Source organism: Poeciliopsis prolifica, unplaced genomic scaffold (assembly GCF_027474105.1).
Source record: "Poeciliopsis prolifica strain line A6 unplaced genomic scaffold, Auburn_PproV2 SCAFFOLD006, whole genome shotgun sequence".
Lineage (NCBI taxonomy): Eukaryota > Metazoa > Chordata > Actinopteri > Cyprinodontiformes > Poeciliidae > Poeciliopsis > Poeciliopsis prolifica.
The window spans coordinates 7,481,873-7,499,745 of NW_026562381.1; the positions used below are offsets into that span (position 1 = coordinate 7,481,873).

The 17,873-nt window shown below is 39.7% G+C and overlaps 2 protein-coding genes across 2 annotated transcripts in view; one reads left to right on the plus strand and one right to left on the minus strand.

Annotated features, from left to right (window-relative positions):
- The window catches only part of LOC129360417 (relaxin receptor 1-like), a 100,715-nt gene that overhangs the window by 52,642 nt on the left and 30,200 nt on the right, over nucleotides 1-17,873 (minus strand). The gene's annotated exons all lie outside the window — the stretch shown is intronic.
- On the plus strand, nucleotides 14,521-16,234 carry LOC129360423 (uncharacterized). Its single transcript, XM_055030629.1, has 2 exons — nucleotides 14,521-15,972; nucleotides 16,082-16,234. Exon 1 carries the CDS (start codon nucleotides 14,725-14,727, stop codon nucleotides 15,610-15,612), a length of 888 nt encoding a protein of 295 aa, XP_054886604.1. The 5' UTR covers nucleotides 14,521-14,724; the 3' UTR covers nucleotides 15,613-15,972; nucleotides 16,082-16,234.

A 17,873-nucleotide genomic window follows, 5' to 3' on the forward strand; every position in this document is an offset into this window, starting at 1 on the left:
CCATTTATGTACAATGTTGGCAACCTTTAAAGCCACTTCAAAGAATAACTCATCCCAACAATTATGATGCAACAGAGCTTTCATGCAGAAACATAGCAGGGCTCTATGAAGGGTGCATGCACAGAAATCAATGCATCTCTGTTCAAGAGGCACCACAGGGAGCGTTAGGACTTGAAAATAAAACAAAAAGCCATTCAAAAAGCCATGTTTCTGATTTGGGGTGCACTCGTGGAGATGCACGTGCTCACGTGAAGTTTGAATGAGAAAACAGACAAGCTTGTTATGGTCCTGAATTATGATGCATTGTTGTTCATGCACAAAGGCCTTCCTTCCAAAGAGGTGCCAATCAAAATAAGATATGTCACAGCATCTGAGAAAAGGCTTCTGCTGGTGCCTTGTAGCATTCAGCGATACGTGAGAAAATGACACAATGAGCCCCTCAGAATAGAAAAACAAAAGCTGTCACTAAACTTGAGAGGGATGCAGGAAAGTTGACTGACTTAGATCATTCTGGTTTGAGTGAACACCTGAAGGACAGACCGTCTTTGGCCAATAGTACATTCTTTTTCTGCACAGAAAAAAAGTCCTCATGATTTTTTAATTATTGCATCATGTACTTTACTGTAAAAAATGATTGTTGCATTCTTGTGCTGTTTTGTAAAGCATGCATTGGGTGTGATAGTTTCAATTTAACACTGTATATGTGAAAACAAATCTCCATAAAGATTGTTCAGTGCAAGATCATATATTTAAATATGACGATTTTGACATACAGATTTAAATATTTGTCAGACATCTACAAAATGCAGAACATTTCCCATGACACAAAGTCTTAGAATATGTCCAATTTTTCTCCAAAGAGTAAGCAGTGTTTTAAGCACTCTGATGTCTGGCTGTGCAGGGAGCAGGAGCATAAATCTGCTTAATGGCAAAATTAATGTGCGGCTGACAGCTCATAGATAAACTTGCAACTTGGGTAACAACAGACAAATGTACATCTATTAATGTGTAAGGGTATTTGTGTTAAAATATTGTCTAAATGTTTAACAAGTGAAACTTTGGAAATATGACAGGTTCATATGGACGGCATTATGGAAAACCCCCCTCTCCAACAAACATGGCTTCCATTTATGTATTCCTAAGCATGAAACACTTTCAGACATGAAAATGATTTGCACCAAAATTGGGTAGGGTGGGGGGGACTCTCCACCTGCTTTAAAAATGAAAAATAAATATTCATGACTTTCAGATGTGAAGATCTCTGGGTTTATATGAATCCAATTACGGCTGCTGAATATTGATTGCAAAGCTACCACAGATGCATTGAAAGAAAGAACAAATTAGGAGTTTTTTTTTTTTGTCAGAGTTAAAAAATTAACAGTAAAATTTTATAGTGAAATGAAGCAAACTTTCAAATGAACTGGAAGCAGAGAGCAGTAAAGACTTTACACTTCTTTTCTAAGGAATTTCATTTCAGTTTTTTTATTTAACCCAGCTGTTGAAAATCTATATTTAGTTTATATTATTTTCTGTCAACAGTCTAATTAGAACAGACGGCAACCATTAATGTGATTCCACGGTTTGATAAACTGTGAAGGAGAAATTATCACATTTTTATTGAGTCCCTTTGAACTTTGGCTTCAAAGCAGATTGTTGTGTGCTCGTAATTACAAAAACAAGTCAAAAAGCACCAACAGACTAATGCTCAATCAAACTAATAATTGGAAAACTAATGATGGCATTCTGGTTCAGAGATTCAGGAGCAGCAAGACAGTCTGCAGCAATGCCATGATGTAGCTCCAATGCTATTTAAAGTTTAATTCAAGGAGGCATGATGCATCATGCAAAGTTTTACTTTCTGGTTGTTGAAGTCACATTTGACCATTTGAGCCTTTCACAGATATCTGAATAAGAAAACAGAGCTCTCAAGAGAGGTAAATTAGATAAATTATCTCCAGATTCAGAAAAAAAAGCACACAAAATGTGATCTCTAGCAACAGGTGTGACCTAAAATTATTGGCACAGCCGCTTGGAATCACAAAAAAACTGACAATGGGTGCCTCTTAAATCTACAATCTAGGTGCTCTCAACACAAAGCCCTTAGGAATCATTTGTTTCCTCTGATGCCAAATTCAAGCAATTACTTATTTGCAAGCACAGATGAGGAGGAACAGGGTAAAATTTGAACATAAGAGCTTCAAATAATTCTTTCTCTCTGTGACGGAGGAGCCGTCACGATCGGAGAGTCCCTGTTAGCAAACATGCACAATTATAAACTTACCTGTTTCTTTTCCTTTTAGTTTGGATTGAGGCGATTCATCGTGGGTGCACACGCGGTGTTTTGTTTGACGTTCATTCTAATCGGTTATTTTCAGGTACATGTTTTTCCGGTTTCTTTGGGGGAAGTTGTTTCCAGTTTGGAGCGCACCGGGAGCCAATTACGTGATGTGGCGTAGTCATCACAATGTGCTGGTTGTTTTTGTTCTTTTGTTTGGGTATTTTGATTATAAATGTATTTATTTTTTCTTCCTTATTGTTCCTTATTGTTATTTCAAGGATTTGAGTTAGAAATAATTGTTTAGTTTTTGTTTTGTTTAGTTTTGTTTTGTTTGATGGGACTTCCTCTGGGCGGAGCCTGTAGCTATAAAAGCAGGGCTCTGTTTCATAGAGGGCAGTCTGCACCTAGGCGTGAGAAGTGTCACATTGGAGGTGATGAGCTGCGACTTGAAGGTACTGCTGTGCTGTGTTGATTTTTAACTCATCTTGGACATTTTTGTAAATATTATGCATTTGCCACTGCTGATTCACTGCACTGATAAAAAATAAATCTCACTAAAGTAATCCCTGGCCTTGGCCCGTCATTTTTTTGTGGTGGCCCAAGTCATAAAAGAACCCCGTCACACTCTCTTTTGCATGGCTGTCTTGTGCTTCTACAGGGTGAGACGATGCACAGTATTAGTGAATCAGCATTGCTTTTTACGTTCAGTTTTAAACATGATGAAAAATTACATGGCATGATTGTTGCAACTGTATATTTCAGACATGCACCACTGCTTCAGAGCAAAACTCTATCAGATCAGTGATGAATAATGACATCACCTGATCTCATGTTAAGCCATGCAGATGCTTTGTCTTCATTGAAGATCAATTCACCACATGAATTCTTAAACTGTAACCAATTCATCAATTATTCAGCTAATAATTGATTGATGACATCATTGTTGTCAATTAGGGGATCAAATCATCTGCCAGTTGGGGAATTAAACAGCCTTCATTTGTATCTTCACCTCATGAACTGAGATTTGTTCTGAAATTTGATTGGCTTTCCATTATGACATATGCTGATGCAGTTTGATGTTTATCCAATGGATTTACAGAGAGTGATAAGGAACTCTGTGATACTGACTGCTAGCCATAGGCGTAACTCCCTGAAGGACTGGTGTGGACATGTCCCCACCCACTCTGACAGGAAGTGGACAGTCCCCGCCAATATTTCCTGCACCTCCTTTCCTTTGTGTGCCTTCATCTACAGGTTGCATTCAAAGCATTAACAGCCATGTAGTGCTTTTTAAAATTTCTTTGTGAAACCTCAATGGCAAGTCCACTGAGTGATTTAGTGGACTGGATCTCACATGACTTACTGTGTGCACCGTGACACCGGTGCTTTACATTGAGTCAGGAATAACAATGACACTATCAAGCAAATAATCGGAGAAAGGAACACAAAGTTTTAAGATTGTCAACAATACAATAGCAAGACAACAAAGTCCAAATGGATGACATTTCACAAGTCAGTAAGAAGTTTTAATAAAAAAATATAAGTAAAGAAAGTGGAGAGAAGGTTAACTTTTATCCCATTAACATGTACTATTACTGCACAATTCAGAGTATTTTGGTTCAATTAACACAAAAATAATTTCTGACAGATGATTAGAAGTGCAGGTGTTTAAGATGGCTAATCAACCAGCGCTAATGTTCAGGGGATCACTGCCTAATGATCGCGAAATGGAAATTCAGAAACATAAATCTGCAACAGACAGAATGTTCTGTTTGGTGTTTGAACGTCCTTTTTCATGTGGGAAATGTTTTTGTGTTTATTCCTGATGCATTTGAACGTAATCTTTGCTCTGTGCTCCTGGGGCTGTTGTTTATTAGTTGCCATGCCAACAAGTCTACGTGTGACGTTAAGTTGACAAGCTGAGAAAAAAATAATAATACAATCACCTGTTTGTCTACATTTTTCCCCTGGACAAATTGCATCATTTGTTTGAAGAACGTGGCAATAGTCAGAGAAATCATCAAATAGGGTGAAATATTTTGTAAAGTATATAGGAGCCAAAGTTTAATACATTTTAAATCATGGCTCCTACTAAGTAAAATTTAATTATGGGCCACTATAAAGAGACATTTGCTTTGTTCTCTCTTGTTTCTAGAACTGACAGAAACCAAACTATAGTTATTAGCAGAGAGAGAGAATATATATATATATATATATATATATATATATATATATATATATATATATAAAATTCCCTTCTTACCCACCGCGGGTGGTTCTTATCCTCTGAGCTCGGGTCCTCTACCAGAGGCCTGGGAGCTTGAGGGTTCTGCGCAGTATCTTGGCTGTGCCAAGGACTGCACATTTCTGGACTGAGATGTCTGATGTTGTTCCTGGGATCTGTTGTAGCCACTGCTCCAGTTTGGGGTGACTGCCCCGAGGGCCCGATGACCACAGGCACCACTGTGGTCTTCACCTTCCAGGCCCTCTCCAGTTCTTCCCTGAGGCCCTGGTATTTCTCCAGTTTCTCGTGCTCCTTTTTCCTGATGTTGCAATCACTTGGTATTGCTACATCAACCACAACGGCTTTCCTCTGATGTTTATCCACTACGACAATGTCTGGTTGGTTCGCCATTACCATTTTGTCTGTCTGGATCTGGAAGTCCCACAGGATCTTAGCTCTGGCGTTCTCCACCACCTTTGGGGGTGTTTCCCACTTTGATCTCGGGTTTCCAGTCCATATTCTGCACAGATGTTCTGTACACTATGCCTGTCACTTGGTTATGTCGCTCCATGTACGCTTTCCCTGCCAGTATCTTGCACCCTGCTGTGATGTGCTGGACTGTCTCAGGGGCCTCCTTGCACAACCTACACCTTGGGTCTTGTCTGGTGTGGTAGATCTGGGCCTCTATTGCTCTGGTGTTTAGGGCCTGTTCCTGGGCGGCCAGGATGAGGGCCTCTGTGCTGTCATTGAGTCCAGCTTTTTCCAGCCATTGGTAGGATTTACTGATATCAGCCACTTGGGTTATTTGCTGGTGGTACATCCCATGTAGGGGCTTGTCCTCCCATGATGGTATCTCTGGCACCTCAACCTCCGTTCCCTGTTGTCTGAGACATTCACTGAGCACATTGTCTGTTGAGGCTTTGTCCCTGATGTATTTATGGATCTTAGTTGTTTCGTCCTGGACAGTGGTTCTCACACTCACTAGTCCTCTGCCTCCTTCCTTGCGGCTCGTGTACAGTCTCAGGGTGCTGGATTTGGGATGGAACCCTCCATGCATGGTTAGTAGCTTTCTAGTCTTAATATCTGTGGCTTTTATCTCCTCCTTTGGCCAGCTGATTATTCCAGCAGGGTATCTGATTACTGGCAGGGCATAGCTGTTTATCGCACAGATTTGTTCTTGCCATTGAGCTGGCTTCTCAGGACTTGCCTTATTCGTTGGAGGTATTTAGCTGTGGCTCCTTTCCTTGTGGCCTCATCGAGGTTGCCATTTGCTTGTGGTATACATAGGTACTTGTAACTGTCCTCCATGTCTGCTATTGTTCCTTGTGGGAGTGAGACTCCTTCTGTGTGGATCACCTTCCCCCTCTTTGTGATCAGCCGACCACACTTCTCTAGTCCGAATGACATCCCAATGTCAGTGCTGTAGATCCTGGTGGTGTGGATCAGTGAGTCGATGTCTCGCTCACTCTTGGCATACAGCTTGATGTCATCCATGTAGAGGAGGTGACTGATGTTGGCCCCATTTTTGAGTCGGTATCCGTAGCCACCGACTATATATATATATATATATATATATATATATATATATATATATATATATATATATATATATATATATATATATATATATATATTACATATCCAAACATCAGCTTCAAGCCACATTTTATAGAATCTAGTAATATTGATGGCCACTCTACTCACAAACTGCTCCAATCAGACCCAAAAAAGGTTTTGCATCTTTATTATTTGCTATATTAAAGACACATCATATCATAATTTATTGAATAAAACTGTATGGCATTCACATGTAAATTTTGGCTTAATTCTTACAACTAGTAAAGAAAAGGCCCTCCAGTAACTGTAGGTGCATTGATTTTGTTTTGTTTCAATCGATTAAGATTTTTTTTTTTTCAGCAGCAAGTTTTTTTAAAACAGAAAAAGTTAGGGTTGACACTTTCAATGATTTATCTTCCTTGTGAAATTATGCTGAAAGTGATAATTGATTAAAGTTAATATGGAATTTATAGTTGAATTTGTAGATGCATTAAACCAATAGAAAAACAAAAGCAACACTCAATTTAAAACTGTCCTATTTCCTGCATGCACAACATAAAATACATTATGCATTATTTTTAAAAATATCAGGAATGGTGGAGGTGAATTAGATCATTTCAATAAAATATAAGCATAAAGTGCCAAATCTACCCGAAGCTTTTAAAATACTGAAAATATTTTTGGAAGCTTTCACCATTATTACATATGCTTCAGACAAGCAGACAGAGAAAAGCTATTACTGGAGATTCTACACAAAAAAAAGAGCTAAAATAAGAGAGAAACAACAAATCTACAGATGCTGACTATAGAAACAACAAAGCACTCAACACAAGCAGAATTGTGTTTTAGGAGATTAGGTTTCGATCCATGAACCTTCAAAATATGTTTGAGAGATTTAGAGTCACTCACTTATTTTAATCATTTCAATCCAGAGACACTGACTGAGAAACCAGCACCTCCCTTCTGCTGACACACTTGCAATACATTAGCTAATTTGTCACTTCATAGAGAGTTAGGTTTACTGTCAGGCTTATGAAAAAAATTGTCTACATTCATCATAATGTAAGCCTGTTTCCACACATCGGAATAAGACCACAAGCTTCGCTTTGACACTGGATTGAGCGTTAGGGTCAGCAGACCTTTCGTTAAGGACAGGGTTAATGGCTCTCTATCACTTTGGACAGTCTTTGTATTTGTGCACGTCATTGTTGGACAGATGATGCTTGGTGACGGCAGAACATTAAATTATGCTCATTTGTCTTGACATTTACCATCATTTTAATTGAGGCCTTATTATACATTGATAGACTAACAATGGCTTTATTGTACAAGACTAACTGACTACATTTAAGTCTACTGGGTGTGACGGCTTTCATAGTAAAACATTGTGGAACACAGCCACAAGAACAGGAAGTGCTTATGTAAATGTAGCTGATAATCTCTTGAAACATTTAAAGAATTTCTTTTGTTCCTGCGCTACTTTAGCTCCTTATAACCATGAGGGTGTTTCACAGTTTGGTCACTGTCTTGCACTATAAAGTTTTTTAATGATTAAATACTAGCCATAAAATAAAAATAAAAAATGTTATCTAGGCATATTAGTCTGGGTGTAGAATTCATTTGTCATCCTCTGAGTATGTAATGCAATAATTTGTAAACGTTTCATCAACATTATATTCCTAAATAATACAAAACACTAAGTTAGAATTTAAATGCTAGTTAATTTAAAAACAGTCAAAATTTCACTAATTTACTTTATAATATTTTATTTCTGGAGGAAAAATTTCTTGATATTTACGAGAGAGACGCGCTACACAAAAAACAAAAACAATAAAAAAAGTATTGGCTGTATGATATTTTAAATTAAATATCTGAAAATTATTACTCAGATTTCACAAGTTAAACAGTTTAACAGGGTATCATGCATTTAATGGAAAATTAATATGGAAATTACTTTATATTTTGTCAAACTTTTACAAATGTTGACATGTAAGTTTTTTTTTCTTTTAGTTGTGCTTAGGTGTGTGAAAGTGCATTAAGATGACAAATTTATTGCATGCGTCTCCCCTCAATGTTGAACAATGTAGCAGCTGCTTGTTATAAAACTACCTGATATGCATTTTTATTTGTCCATATCAGATTTTTTCACTCAATGTGCTTTTACACATTTACAGCACAGTAAATACATGGACAGAAAGGTTAAAAATTAGTTTATAATTTGAAAAATTAAAATTGCTTTGCATTTCCTGAGATGAAAATTGGAAGCCAGCATGCATTCTTGAAGTTTATTCATTAAACTTAGTTTTTCAGTCATTTAGAACTTGGTCCTTTGTGCTGCCTTAAAATGACACTTTTCACCTTAATATACCCTCTTTGAACCAAACCAGCAATATTTTTTGTTAAGCAATGATAAAGTCAACTGTAAAGCACAACTTCAAATGGTTTCATTGTTTTGATGAACAAAGCAAATTATTTGAACCTTTAATGCTTTTATTTATTTATTTTTAATGGTTACTCAGACAGCTCTGAATAAGATCTGTGTCTCTTCCCAACAACCAGATTCACTCAACATTCTTACAAATTTTTTATCAGAACCAGCATTAATTCCTTCTGTTATCTGTTGGACTGGACTCAGAGCCCGGCCCTCAGTCACCACATGGATCAATAAGCCTGTCGCTGGTTCAGCATTATGCCTTCCTGAGACAACATCCATTAGAGACTGATGACTGCAGACAGGGAACACATCCCAAGGGCTGCAGCTTTAAAGACGTTCTGACCCACTTCTCTAACAATCACAATATGGCCTTTGCCAAACTTTCTGGAACCCTTACACGTGCACATTTTTACTTGATTTAAACACCAGCTTTGACCAAACTATTTACTTGCTGCCTGGATATACTTTACCCTCTGAGGTATTTCAATGTCATGTCTTATTGACAAGGAGCACCAAAGATATCCTGCAGATTCCAAGAAACAATACGGCCTCCAGAGAGGAGGGCAGCTATGATTATCTGTATTGTACAGTAAAAAGCTTAATTATCTGACATCCAAAATGTCACCATTCAACAAATCCTGCTCATAACGTCCAGTATTTGATGTTCTAAAAGGCCCCACTGATTATTCATGGAATGCTCTTAATTTTAGTACTTTAAATTCAGTCTGTTCTTGTTTGTACAGTTTGTTTTGCATTGCTTTGCAATTTTAAAGAGAAAAACACAAAGCAGAAACATATGTGACTTCATATTAATCTTCATTTGTCCGGTTTAGGGAGTCAGATTCCAGGTATTAAACATTATAGGCCAGAGGTTAAACAATGTACTGTGGGAGCCATTTTGAACAGTGTGTGTTCCTAACCAAGACAGAATATTTTTCTTGGAGTCTGAGATAGACTAATATGATTGTCATGTTATATTTTCTTTGACAGTCATTTTTCACCATGAAAACAAAAGTACATTGTTTTCTGATCTCCTTCTGCCCACATGCAGTCCTCTTAGCTGTGAAATCCACATGAGTGGAAACAGCAGCTCATCTTTCAGAAGTCTGAGACTTGGCTTTGATGCTTTACAACCTCTGACTAAAAAGCAGCAGTGAAACACTTATAAGTCAGTCTAATCCTGGACCAAATGTCATTTAAGCCCACAGGCTGAACAGCGCTGCCTCACCCATGTTGCTGTCGCTTCATATTAATGTTCATTTTATTTCCCAAAAATTCTTCCAGAAACATCTTTAATATGTTTTCATAACGCTGGTTCACATTCATTACAGCAGAAAAAATACAACACACTTAGAGAACTGTAGAAATTGGACATTAATCAAAATAGGGGAAGTAATATTTCTGTTATATCAATTAATTTTCATTCTGATAACTCATGTTTATTCTCTTTTTGGAATGTTAGAAATGTTTGTTGGTTTTTGGTGTTCGCAGTATAACATTTTTATGAACTACGGATGCAACTCATCAATTAATGACTTAATCTGAAGTTGATTGATCTTATCGTTTGACAAAAAATTAAATATGAAGCAATTTTTTCTTGTATCAATAGGGTCAACTATCTTTCCATAACATGAAGAGCTAGATTTGTTTGATAAATCAGGAGAAATTTAAAGTAAAAAACAACCCCCCCCACTCCCCCAGCATTTTATTGCAACTCTGTAAGTTTTATTAAGCACTAACTGCATAAACAAAACATTTTTTTTTTTTCCCATTTTTACACTTAGAGTTTATGTTGCATTCCACACCATTTGGATACAGTCAATGCCAATTTTGACACAATATTTGTTTTTAAAACATGTTGAACCCAGCTGACACGGAGCGGGTGCAGAATTTCTCACAGAGTATGTTGAGCACTAGAAAGGAACCTTACACTCACCATTTTGAGGGAGCTCTAGCATGTTGACAAAATATTTATAAGTTTACATGTTAACTTTAATTGGAGATGTCCAAACCATCTGTACTGGGAAGAACACAAAATGAATTATTCACTGAAAGGGAGATAAAATATAAATGAAAATTTCCAGTAGACTTGCTTCCAAAATTCAAAATCAAATTTGAAGAAAACACAGAACATAAACAGACAAATAGGGAGTTAAAAGCCTAAAAATAAATTAAGTGTCAGACTGAAAACTTTGAGACATGTAATCTTTAATTTAACTATATTTATTAAATCAGAAATAAATAAATAAAATTTGAGAAATAATTGCTTTTGAAATTTCTATTTCTTCTTAAAGTAAATGAGATGTTTGTCAAAATTTCTGATTAGCAATCCAGGAGTTTGTTTCTTTAGGCTACAAATACAACGAGACACAGAAACTTGCTGCATTTGGACTCTGACAACAAGACTGGACAAGGATCCAGAGTTATTTTGCAAGCCGACGCAATAAACAGAATGTCAAATGAAACATAAATATCTCAAACGCTCAAAGTTAAAGAGCTGTAGCTCAAAGGAATGTATTAAAAAAAATCCTTCTCACCTCTGAGTTCGGGTCCTCTACCAGAGGCCTGGGAGCTTGAGAGTCATACACAGTATCTTGGCTGTGCCAAGGACTGCACATTTCTGGACTGAGGTCTCTGATATTGTTCCTGGAATCTGTTGTAGCCATTGCTCCAGTTTGGGGGTTACTGCCCTGAGGCACCACTGTGGTCTTCACCTTCCAGTCCGACTCCAAACAACTTTGGAAAACAGCTTCAGTCGCCAAGTTCCCATTCCTCACTGCATGTCATGGCACCTCTAATGATTAAATGATGCCGTTGCAAAGGGTCAATAATCTGGGTCATCCAGAACTGATCTGGTAGTTTCTATAGCAACGTGCCATTGCTCCAGTTTGGGGGTTACTGCCCCGAGGGCCCCGATGACCACAGGCACCACTGTGGTCTTCACCTTCCAGTCCGACTCCAAACAACTTTGGAAAACAGCTTCAGTCACCAAGTTCCCATTCCTCACTTCATGTCATGGCACCTCTAATGATTAAATGATGCCGTTGCAAAGGGTCAATAATCTGGGTCATCCAGAACTGATCTGGTAGTTTCTATAGCAACATGCAGAAACAAGACATTCCCCTAGAACTACAGTGACCTCATTGTAGTTATGACCTCATCCATGACAAGCAATTCTAGATCAAAGAACACCTGAGGTTATGAATTCATGTGTTTCAAGAAATCTGTTCCATTTCCAAGCAGCTCTTTGAAGTTCAACATTGTTTTTCACGATAATTTTCAGAATGGCAGAAATGTGTGTGTATGATGCGTTTGACGCCTTTCTTTTTCAACCATCTGCAACAGAGATGCAAACCTCCCCACCTGGGGAGGTTTGCTTCTCAGAATACGATGACTTTGACAGCTTTCTTTTTAAACCATCTCCAGCAGAGAAGAAAACCTCGCCGGCCGGGGCCGGGGCTTCTCATATTCTCCCTGGCCGGGGCTTCTCAGAATATGATGATTTTGACAGATTTCTTTTTGAACCATCTCCAGCAGAGAAGAAAACCTCGCCGGCCGGGGCCGGGGCTTCTCATATTCTCCCCGGCCGGGGCTTCTCAGAATACGATGATTTTGACAGATTTCTTTTTGAACCATCTCCAGCAGAGAAGAAAACCTCGCCGGCCGGGCCGGGGCTTCTCATATTCTCCCCGGCCGGGGCTTCTCAGAATACGATGATTTTGACAGATTTCTTTTTGAACCATCTCCAGCAGAGAAGAAAACCTCGCCGGCCGGGGCCGGGGCTTCTCATATTCTCCCCGGCCGGGGCTTCTCAGAATACGATGATTTTGACAGATTTCTTTTTGAACCATCTCCAGCAGAGAAGCAAACCTCCCCGGTGGGGGAGGTTTGCTTCTCAGAATACGATGACTTTGACAGCTTTCTTTTTAAACCATCTCCAGCAGAGAAGAAAACCTCGCCAGCCGGGGCTTCTCATATTCTCCCCGGCCGGGGCTTCTCAGAATACGATGATTTTGACAGATTTCTCTTTGAACCATCTCCAGCAGAGAAGCAAACCTCCCCGGCGGGAGAGGTTTGCTTCTCAGAATACGATGATTTTGACAGCTTTCTTTTTAAACCATCTCCAGCAGAGAAGCAAACCTCCCCGGCCAGGGAGGTTTGCTTCCCAGAATACGATGATTTTGACAGATTTCTTTTAAACCATCTCCAGTAGAGAAGCAAACCTCCCCGGCCGGGGAGGTTTGCTTCCCAGAATTCGATGATTTTGACAGATTTCTTTTTAAACCATCTCCAGCAGAGAAGCAAACCTCCCCGGCGGGGGAGGTTTGCTTCCCAGAATACGATGATTTTGACAGCTCTCTTTTTAAACAAACTCCAGTAGAGAAGCAAACCTCCCCGGCTGGGGAGGTTTGCTCCTCAGAAGATCTTTTTGAGTCTCATCTCTCTGATCCATCGCCAGTTGAGAAACAAACCTCCCCTTCTAATGAAAGAGGATTTGAGAAGAAAACATCAAGTATGCCGTCTTCCCCTGCACTCTCTCTCCATGCCAGTTATTTATCGCAGCCACAATCGTCAGAAACCATTCTGGAGGCAAGTGGATCTGTCATGAATGTGAAAGACAATGAGCTTGATCATCTAAACAGTATATCAATACTGGAATATATATTTAAGAACACAAATAGATGGAAGCCACTAATCTTAATTTTGTGTTTACTTTCTCTTCTTGTGATCATTATTTTTTTTTCTGATTTTTTGTGTTATGTTCAGGGGTTCTTTGTTTTCTTTGTGGGTTTCTATTGTGCTGCTATTCACGTTTTAGCCTGTTATGAAAACTGGCCTGATGAGATGTAATCTGTTCAGGTTTACGCAGAAAAACGATTATAACAGGCCTGAGAGACATGGTGCCCAATGTGAGATGGTTCCAAATAATAGTAGGAGATGTGGCCACAGGCACAGCCTGAAGACGAAATACACCCTGAATGGATACTTTACACTGATGGATTAAGAAAAGGATCCGGCCAAGTGGCATACTGGGGGTTCATCTTGAAGCGAGACGGCCAAGAAAGGTGTCGGCAAAAAGGAAAAGCCCCTGGCAGTGCCCAAGCCGGAAAAGTAAGTGCAATATTGGAAGGACTTCTGGAACTGGCAAAAAGAAAGATCAAAAGCACCAGGTTAGTCACAGATAGCTATTACTGTGCCCAAGCCCTTAAAGAAGATTTGTTCATTTGGGAAGAAAATGGTTTTGAAAGCAGAGAAGCAAACCTCCCTGGCAGGGGAGGTTTGCTTCTCAGAATACGATGATTTTGACAGATTTCTTTTTAAACCATCTCCAGCAGAGAAGCAAACCTCCCCCGCCGGGGAGGTTTGCTTCCCAGAATACGATGATTTTGACAGATTTCTTTTTAAACCATCTCCAGCAGAGAAACAAACCTCCCCGGCTGGGGAGGTTTGCTCCTCAGAAGAAGATCTTTTTGAGTCTCATCTCTCTGATGAGACTGGGGGTTCATCTTGAAGCCCCACTATTTTTGCCGACACCAAGAAAGGTGTCGGCAAAAAGGAAAAGCCCCTGGCAGTGCCCAAGCCGGAGAAGTAACTGCAATATTGGAAGGACTTCTGGAACTGGCAAAAAGAAAGATCAAAAGCACCAGGTTAGTCACGGATAGCTATTACTGTGCCCAAGCCCTTAAAAAAGATTTGTTCATTTGGGAAGAAAATGGTTTTGAAAGCAGAGAAGCAAACCTCCCCAGCAGGGGAGGTTTGGATGAGGTTGTATGGTTGTATGGAGCGTGCATGAGGCCCTAGGACATGCAGGCGTACGTCCTACCCATAAGGAGCTGGAGGAACCAGAGTTTGGATCCCAGTGAAACAAGTCCAATCGGATGAAGAGGATGGACAGGATTGTCCCAAATTTTCTTAGTCCTTTTGTTGACATTATGAATGTTTTTGTGCTCTCATTTGTTGTTGTTGTTGTTTTTTTTCTCATTATTAGATTATTGTGTGTCACATCACGTGACCTGTCTAATTGAACACACTTGTGTACAATAAAAGGGTGTGTCCTCCAAACAAAGGGAGAACAACATGAAAGCCAAACCGGTGCGAGTTTCTTGATGTCACGTTCAACGCTGTGCCGAAAACTGATTCTGCTAACAGGTTATGGGCCCAGAATCAATGAAGAAACAGGTGAATGCCTCGACAGACCGTGAACACCTGCTGTGTAAGTAAACGAGGAAAATGAACAGAAAAGAAAAAGACATGGCACACAGCCGCTGGTCAAGACTTCTTTTTGATGGAGATGAGAAAAATTCTGAACTATGGGAAACCAAGTTTTTAGGACATCTTCGACTGCAAGGGTTGAAACAGACAATTTTGACATGTTCCTCCGATGATGACGATGAAGAGGAAGACGCGAAGAAAAATGCTGAAGCTTATGCCGAGCTCATTCAGTTTTTGGATGACAAGAGTCTATCACTTATCATGCATGACGCGGCAGACAACGGACGTGCGGCACTTGGAATCCTGCGGGCCCATTACGCCGGCAAAGGAAAGCCAAGAGTGATTAACTTGTACACTGAACTGACTTCGCTGCAGAAATCACCCAGTGAATCGGTTACAGAGTACATCATCAGAGCAGAGACCGCGATCACCGCTTTAAGGAATGCAGATGAGGTGCTGAGCGATGGACTTTTAATCGCCATGATAATGAAAGGACTTCCAGGGACATTTAAGCCATTTGCTGTTTACATTAGGCAAAGCGAAGATGGTGATAAATTGACTTTTGCAGAGTTTAAGACTAAACTCAGAAGTTTTGAAGACATTGAGAATATGCGTGCTACAGTATCTGAAGACAATGTGATGAAAGCTAAAGCACATTCTGGCACAAAATGCGCACCAAGAGGCGCAAATGATCCTGGAGCAGGAAGTTCTGAGATTGTGTGTTTTAAATGTGGGATGAAAGGCCACATAAGCAGAACCTGCCAGCGGAAGCAATGGTGCAGTTACTGTAAGAATAACAGTCACAGCAACGTAACCTGCAGACGGAGAAAACAACGGGACAACGCACGGAAAGTAGCCGAAGAGACGGGTGGCGACAGAGTTTGCATTCCGGGTGAGCGACGCTGACACGCGAGTGGACGACATCAGGAGGAGAGGTCTGATGGTGGACGCTGGTGCAACATCGCATATAATCACCGACATCGGGAAGTTTTGGAAGCTTGATGAAAGTTTCCAGGCCGAGACGCACTGCGTGGAATTGGCAGATGGATCCAGGTGTTTTGGGGTTGCTAAGCAACGAGGAGACGCGGAAGTGTGTTTGATCGACAACAGAGGTCGACGTCTTAAAACAGTGCTGAGGAACGCATTGTACATCCCTTCATATCCGCAGGACATCTTCTCAGTGAAGCTGCAACATCCAGCGGAGCAACGGTGATCTTCAAAGGAAAGAACGTTCTTCTCAGAGACGATACCAAGTTCCCCATTCACGTATGTAACAAACTGTATTATTTGCAAACGACGGACAATGAATGTGGTGGTGTAAAAAATTTTATGACTTACAAGGTTGGCATGAGATTCTTGGACATTGCAATTACAGAGATGTACTGAAGCTAGAAAATGTTGTTCATGGCATGGAAATTAAAGGGAGAGGTGAACCAATGCCATATTGTGAAGTTTGCACAAAAGGAAAATTTGTTCAAACTAGGAACAAGGAGCCAGATGCAAGAGCTAAAGAACCTCTAGCAATGGTCCACACAGATTTAGCAGGACCTATAGATCCAATGTCAAAGATGGTCACAGATATGCATTATCCTTCACGGATGATTATTCCAGTGCAGTTTTTGTATATTTTTTGAAAAACAAGAGTGATACAGTACAAGCTACTGAAAAGTTTATTGCTGACATGACCCCACATGGAAAGATTAAATGTATGAGGTCAGATAATGGTACAGAATTCACAGGAAAAGAGTATCAGGCATTACTGAGCAGAATAGTATCAGACACGAGACCTCCGCACCATATTCTCCACATCAAAATGGTACGGCAGAACGAAACTGGAGAACTTTATTTGACATGGCTAGATGTATGTTAATCGATGGTGAGTTACCAAAAATGTTATGGCCATATGCAGTTCAGACAGCTGCTGTAGTGCGAAACAGATGTTTTTAATCGCACAAACAAACAACCCTTACTTCATGTTGACAGGCACACAGGCTAACATTTCTAGGATGCACAAGTTTGGATGCGTTTGTTACACTTACAAACGAGAGAAAGGGAAGCTGGATTCAAGGTGTGAAAAAGGCATTTTTATAGGGTATGACAAGAATAGCCCAGCTTATATGGTCTACTATCCAAACAGCAGGAAAATCCAGAAACACAGGCTTGTGGAAATTGTATCCAGAGAGAAAAATGAGACTGATGTAACTTTGGATGATGATGATGATGATGATGATGATATGATAAGAATTAGTCCCAAAGCAACCAAAACTTCAGATGCTGATCCAGTAAATCAGGACCCGAGCATAGAAAAAGAACCAATGGCGAGTACCAGTCACACAACAAAACATGAAGAACCTGAGAGGTGATACCCTGTCAGAGAAAGAAAGAAACCAGATTATTTAGATGACTATGTATGTAGCATTGATGATGACGAGCAAATAGCTAACATTGATTACTGTTACAGACTGATAAGTGGAGTACCTCAAACCTACAAAGAAGCTGTAACGTCTGTGAATGCAAAAGAGTGGGTTACAGCAATGGATGTGGAAATGCAGTCATTACAGGACAATGTTACTTTTTCCCTGACCAACTTACCTGAGGGTAAAGCTGTAGTGGGGGTAAATGGGTGTATACAATCAAAAAGAATAATGATGGATCAGATAAATACAAGGCTAGATATGTTGCTAAAGGATTCAGTCAAAAGAAAGGTGTGAACTATGATGAAACCTTTTCACCAACTGCTAGCATGACGAGCATCAGAGTGTTAATGCAAAAGGTAGCACAGGAGAACATGTTTGTTCACCAGATGGATGTAAAGACAGCATATTTACATGCTCCAATTGAATGTGAACTTTATATTGAACAACCAGAGGGCTACAAGAAGGAATCTCAAGAAAATGAGAAACTGGTGTATAAACTACAAAAATCTCTTTATGGACTCAAACAGTCGGGCAGAAACTGGAACAAAATGTTGCATGACTACCTATGTGAAATCAAGTTTGTTCAAAACCCTGCTGATAATTGTGTTTACACAAAGATTAATGATACTGCAACCGTGCATATCATTATATGGGTCGATGATTTGATTATTGCTGCCAGTGATACAAATATCCTTAAAGATGTAAAAGAGAAACTTGCATCCAAATTTAAGATGAAGGACTTAGGAAATT

What these genes read in the sequence shown, in the direction of transcription:
- LOC129360423 (XM_055030629.1), top strand. Translation starts at nt 14,725, where the DNA reads ATGAACAGAAAAGAAAAAGACATGGCACACAGCCGCTGGTCAAGACTT.